This window comes from Chinchilla lanigera, unplaced genomic scaffold (genome assembly GCF_000276665.1).
Source record: "Chinchilla lanigera isolate Chin_1 unplaced genomic scaffold, ChiLan1.0 scaffold00095, whole genome shotgun sequence".
In the NCBI taxonomy this organism is placed as follows: Eukaryota; Metazoa; Chordata; class Mammalia; order Rodentia; family Chinchillidae; genus Chinchilla; species Chinchilla lanigera.
In genome coordinates, this window is record NW_004955496.1 from 450167 (window position 1) to 456718 (window position 6552).

Sequence of the window (6552 nt, forward strand, 5' to 3'; positions counted from 1 at the left end):
GTTGATCTATAACATCAGAGACTAGACAGTTCATATTCTAAAGAGCTCACATAAAATAATCACATTTCATCTCATCATAGATTTGTGGGCAAAATAAAGCAAGACCTGCATTCTCTCTGTTCCAGGTTAAAAAAGAAAATTGAAATTCATACACATCACTCAGCCCTTTCTTGACAAGTTCTTCTTTGTTTTCCTTTTATAACACAGAAAATATAGCTCAGCACATTTCAAACTATCAAAACATACAATCATTGCTGAACATTTCAAAGATAAGAAAAATGATAATATGTCCTGCCACCCATAGGGAAAGTAAAGTAGCAAGTGTATCTCTCACTCTGTTTCTCTGCATGTGTTTCAGTTATTAAAATCATGCTTTATACACATTATATATCGTGTGTTTTAGATTTAATGTTACACTAAACATATTTTCACCTTACTGTTTTTAAAGAACCTTGACACAAAAGCACAGATAAGGCTGCTTGGGTAGCTCTGTGGACACTAAAATTTCAAAACCCTTTCTGTCTGATCCATGTGGTCTTGTTCAGAGTGAGTTTACAAGTAAAATGTGTTAATGTTTTGTGACTTGCTTCTTCGTAGCAATATTAAGCGAATGATTTTTAAAGAGCTATTAATTGCAATTTAGTAATTGAATTTTATATTCTACTATATATCTCCATTGGATAATTCAATTAGAACCAAGAATTGCTTTTGAAGAAACTTAGAAAAAATACATAGGCAAAAGAAAAAATATGTAGGGAAATAGAATATCCATGTTTAAGATACTAATAGCCTCACCCATGAGAATCATGTTGGCTAAAATAATACATGTCACAGTGTAGGTTTACAAGGTGCCTATGGGCACACATAATAGAGATTCCACTAATATCTGTTAAACTAAGGTGTTTCCCCCCCTCAAACCCACCCTGCAATACTAAGCAAAAATATTTAGAGGACTGGATAAGTGAGAAATACATGAAACGAAACAGCTGCATAAAGATGAGTTTTCCTCTGCCTGTCTGGTTCTTATCACTCATAGTTTAGTCTCACAAGTACCTACATTTATCCTTAACAAAATCAGTGTTCAGACCCTGAGAGTGTATTATAGCACTCTCTTTGTTATCAAAAAAAATCTCAACTCTAACTTTAATTTATATTTTTCTCCAACAAATGCTGGGGTGTGTGATGCTAGTCAACAAGGATGTATATGAGAGGAATTGGACATCTATGCTGCCTCTTGCCCAAAGGGCTGGTAAGTCATCTCATTTGTCAAACACCCAGAAGTTCTTTCATTCTCCTGAGAAATACAGCTTGTTGTGGAGCCAGGAGGACCAAAGTCGGGAATTGTCAATGCAGGCTTAATGGGTGAACGCAATGGCAAAATTTTGGCAAAACAAATTGGTGGATAGTTTCCAGCTTGTGTCTCCCATGAACTGTGAAATCTGTCCCCTCCCGAGACACCGAAGGAGGGCAGGGCTTGGCTCACTGCTGTCAACCAGACCACCACCCCTCTGGAAGACCTCAGTGTCTCTGCCATCAGTTTGTTGGTTAAGAAACTTTGGAAGATGATCTATCTAATAGTGAGAACACTGCCACCCATTAAGATCCCAACACCTCCCTCCCCTCTGGAGGCACCTGGTGAGGGATGACATGAACACAGCAGAGGGTTGAGTGTAGCAGAGGATGGAAATCGGTGTGCTTGTCCTTCAGGCCAGGTCGGTGGATTCTGTCCCCCAGCCCCCAGGCCTCTGAGAGCAATGTCACTCTCCGGTTTATGAGGCTCCTTCTGTCTACCCCTTCCACACATGCGCACACACACATAGGCACATACACACACATGTACATACACAGCATGCACACACATGCACATGTACACACGTGCACACACATACATGTGCTCACATACACATGTGTGTGCATGCGTGCATACATGCACACATGTACACATGCATGTGCACATACATCCATTCCACCTTACATCAGGGAGACAGGTGACTAGACCTAGGTTAACTGATAAGGTATTATTCTATTAACAGTGCAAATACAGCTAGTCAGGAAGCTAAGGCAGGAGGATTACAAGTGAGAGCCCACTTTGGGCAATTTAGAAGACTCAAAATAAAATAAAAAGGCCTGGGAATGTAGCTCAGCACTAGAGCACTTGCCCAGCACTCATGAGGCCCTGGGTTCCATCCTCTATGCCACAAAAGGAGTTTCTAAATGCAAATATAGAGTTAGAAACCAAACGTTAGCTTCTAAAAGACTGAACAACTAAAGGTGTGCGTACTTATGCAAAGCTCAGAGGCTTGTGAGCTTACCAAGAATAATTCTTCTTGGTGAAAGGTCTGGGCTTCTGGGAGGAGTCCTAGCTAAGTGTGACCAGCTCTCCATGAAATCTGGGGGTAGCGTGGTTAGTCTGTTGCTTGATAAATCCAAGTAGGCAAGGTTCTTCAGATACCTGCCTGCCTCATTTGGCACACTAGTTATTCTGTTATTGTGCAAGTCCAGGGTCTTCAGATGGGGCATGTCAGACAGAGAGGCCCAAGGGAAGGTGGCCAGAGAGTTCCCATCCAAGCGCAGCTCATGCAGCTCCTTCAGGTTGTAGAAGCTGCTGGGTTCCACGCTGGCCACAGAGTTGTATGTGAGCCAGAGGTAGCGGAGCTCCACCAGGTAGTAGAAAGCCTCAGCAGGGATGCTGTGGATGACGGTCTTCTCGATGCGAAGCTTGGCCGTGTCCACGGGGATGTTGGTGGGGACTTCATTCATGTCCAGATCATTACATAGCACTGACCTAGTGTCACAAGAGCAACACAAAGAGACCCACTTTCAGGACCCATTTGGAAAAAAATAATGCTCAGTGGAAACGTGTATCAATTGTTCATTGACTCCTTGTCACAAAATATGTGTGACTTGTTTGATTTGGTCATTAATAAGGCATCATCATCTTCATCGTCTTCATTATCATGACAGCAGCAAGGGTTAAGTTGAACCACATGAAATGACCATAATCATCATACAAAAGGACCAAATACCAGCAGCTTCATGTTGTTCAACCTGGCATTTCTGGAGCTCTTTCCAAGCCAGGCCTGGGCAACACAGGTCAAGGCCATCTTTTTATTTAATCATCACAATGGCCCAAGACAGTAGATACTGGGGACTAGATAAAGGCACCAACTCTACACTCAGGCTAATCTTGATTCGAATCTAAGCTTTGCCACCTCCCCTGCCCCGGGAAAGCCACTTTACCAGACCACAGCCACATTTCCCATATGGCACTCTTGTGACGATTAATTAAAATCTGTGTAAAACTCTACGCCTGCCTGGCACACCGTGAACACCCTGTAGGTATTTGCTGCTATTCTTGACAATCTCAGTTTTGCATCTAAAGTGAACATGGTCCCCAGTGTTATGTAGTTTGTCAAGGTCTCCCTGCTAATGAGTACAGAGCTCCTTTTGGCCAGGATGTCATCAAACCCAGAAGGGCACCTCTATAGGAAATGGCCCATGTTAGAAGAATCCTGTGTTAGAATCATAAATTGATCCTTTTTAAAAGAATCAATTTATTGGGAAAAAAGCAAACCTTCACACAGATGCTTAAAGCCCAGCTCTGCTTTCACAACATGAGCTGTGCATTGCTTTCCACCTAAGACACTGGCCAGAAATTGCATTTCTCCTTCTGCCACTCACTAACTTGATCATGACCTTGATCAAGTTACACTGTGACCTTGTTTGCTGGCACAATAAAACAGGCATAGAAAAACAAGCCTGTCCCATATGTGGATGTAAAGTGTGAAAAATCTGAGAATTTACATTCATTTTAGCCTGGGAAAAAAGTCCTCCTTATCTCCCATTATATATTTATCTATGTTACTGAAAATGAGCAAAAAACAATTTTTCAAAGTTCCATCAGGATTACAACACACTATGCATTCAGCAAACCATAGCAGTAAAACAGTAAGATAGTTGATTCGGTAAAAATAATATCTTCTTAACAGTTAAGATTATATCTTAACATTATATCTTAATATTTTCTTAACAGTAAGATAGAAGATTAGGTAAAAATACATCCCATTAAATCAGTTTGTTTCTAAAGCCAGCCCACCATAGAAACAGAGGTGAGCAGCATATAATTTCAACATCCTCCGTAACATCATCTCCCTATAATGTTATGAGAAGACATTATGGAACCAGGAAAAGTCTCGGGAGCTAGCTTTTAGTCTTCATCTGTATTTTATATTACAAATTCAGTGCTACTTCGTATCAGAACAGTAGCGGTTTCTATCCATTAAGTAGGCGTCTCAGTGTGCTATAGCGAAAGGGCCAAGATAGAAAGCTAAAAAACAGCCTCTTTTTAAAAAATTAGTCCATGTTTGCAGTTCACAATGCTTACATTCCTCGTGTGGAGTTGGTGTGTGTCCATAACACATCTTAGCTCCTTGGTTCATCTCCTCCCCCACCTTCTTTCCCCTCCCTCCATCTCCCCGTCCCTTTTCCTTATGAGAAAGACCTGTCTCCCTTCTTCCTGTTTTCTGTCACTTATTTTGTTCTTTATTTGTATTTAGGGCTTCTCACAGAAAAGAAACCATGTGCTATTTCAGCTTTTGTGCCTGGAGCTTGGAGCTTGGAGGCAGTATGTTCTCCTGGAGGCTCTCCATTGTGTGTAAACACCACATTCTGTTTATCAGTTTGTCTGCTGGAGGACATATCCATCAACTCAGTCGCCACATCACTCGTGGCCGCTGACAAATCATTTCCTCTCTGTACAGTCTCATTTCTTCATCTGTAAAAGGACACAGTTAAACTACAGTATTTCTAGTGTTCTTGGCAGGTGTAATAGTCTATGATTTTTGTAAAATTGGTCAATAAGCAGCCACCAAGGAGAAGAAAGCATTTCTTATAGCTCCCTCAAAAGTAACCTGGCCTGGTCACAAACTGCGGCAGATTCCTGGACGAAAGGATTTTATCTTGTCCTGTTCTTTTTATTATCTTTAACTACCCAGATGAATATCTCAAAAAGATACCAAAAATGGTTGAGTAAAGCCCATAAATAGCAAAACAAATGAATCACACTGAGATTGATTGTGATTATGATCATTATTACTGGCAGTGCTAGGGGCTGGACCTGGAGTCACACTAGCCAGGCAGGTGTTCCCCCTCTGAGCTACCCCTCAGCCCTAATTATTATTGTTTGTTTAAAGTTGTACTATTCTTTTTACATGAGTCACAAATAATCTGATTTTATTACTAAAAAATACTCTAGAAAACAATTCAAGGTCTACTATGTTTAGCTAGTAAGAGTTCTGTTTTGCATTTAAATTATATCTAAAAGGAGATACACATTAAAACAAATTACTATTCTTACTCCACAGGTAGATGCCAAAGCAACCCACAGATTAAAGAACTCTGTAAATCCCTACAGTGTCTCCAGCCAGCCATATTTATCAAACATCTTTTCTTTGTCAATTCCACTAGTTAAAATGAAAAATTCTAAGTGAGGACACTCTTTTCCCTCTTTCAGTCTTCCCTCCCACTGTCCTACGGTGGTCAGGAATAATTGTCTATGGAGACAGAGATCCCTGACAGCAAACAATGTGGGCATCTTCAGCACCCGCTGCCCAGCCTTGTACTGTCTAGCATCAACTTCCAAGCTGGTCATACACATGGAATGGCTGGACCTCCTGAAAGGGGCATCTGCATCAGTGTAAGGAATACTTTTGTAACACAGAGTTTTGGGAGTTTCAAATAATTTGCAAGTCTTTTGCAAGTTAAACTGCTTAGAATGAAAATGATAAATGGACATCTATGTCCAATCAATATTAACACATTTAAACCAAAGTGTATGTAAATTAAACCTCTGTTTTCTGATAGTAAAGCAGCTTGCTTTTAAAATCAGGCCGATTCGTGTGGGCACTATTCGTGTGGCTGGAATAATCAGAGTACTTAGTAGCAAGAGGAGGCCGTACCTTGATCCTGAGCCGTCATTCCTGCCGTGATAATCACAGGTACACTGAGACGGACACGAAGAGCTCACTCCCCCCAAAAAGCTAATCACAATGCAAGCACATGCAAACAGACACATGGCTCCTTCCAGGGGTTACTGTACAAGAGGTAAAAACCAAATCCAAAGCATTCAGAAACCAGCATGCCAGGAACGCAAGCAGTCCTTTAGGAACAGCAGATTACCAGGGATTAGCCGGGAGCCAGTTACTTAACCTTCAAGTGTCTGTTGCAAGGGTCAATCGACCCAGTCTCTGAGGATGGTTCAGCAAGTAACACATTCTCAGGAAGTGAAAAATCAGACCAATCAGGGCAACTTCAATAGCTGCCAGTAACTAGATTTACAAAGAAATACCTACTAAGTCACTTCCCTACAGATGCAACTGTCACCACACCTTAAAAATACACTTCATGTTGAAAAGAATTAAGGCTCTTAGGCAGAAGCTAGGAAATTTGGTAGCTTATTTACAGGTGCTTTATACATTTTATTTTTTGTATTTGCTTTTTATCAACATGTGTGTCACTCAGTTTTACAAGATTTAGTTTTAAAGATAGAAGTAC

The 6552-nt window shown here is 40.9% G+C and overlaps 1 protein-coding gene across 1 annotated transcript in view; it reads right to left on the reverse strand.

The window, feature by feature from the left end:
- Lrit3 (leucine-rich repeat, immunoglobulin-like and transmembrane domains 3) overlaps positions 1 to 6073 on the reverse strand; it is a 22004-nt gene extending 15931 nt beyond the window's left edge. Inside the window, exons 1-2 of the mRNA XM_005406184.1 lie at positions 5958 to 6073; positions 2313 to 2785 (exon numbers count right to left, since the gene is read on the reverse strand). Of these exons, the coding sequence (XP_005406241.1) occupies positions 2313 to 2785; positions 5958 to 6073 (589 nt within the window). The remainder of the gene's footprint in view (positions 1 to 2312; positions 2786 to 5957) is intronic.
- Between the last annotated feature and the right edge of the window lie 479 nt (positions 6074 to 6552).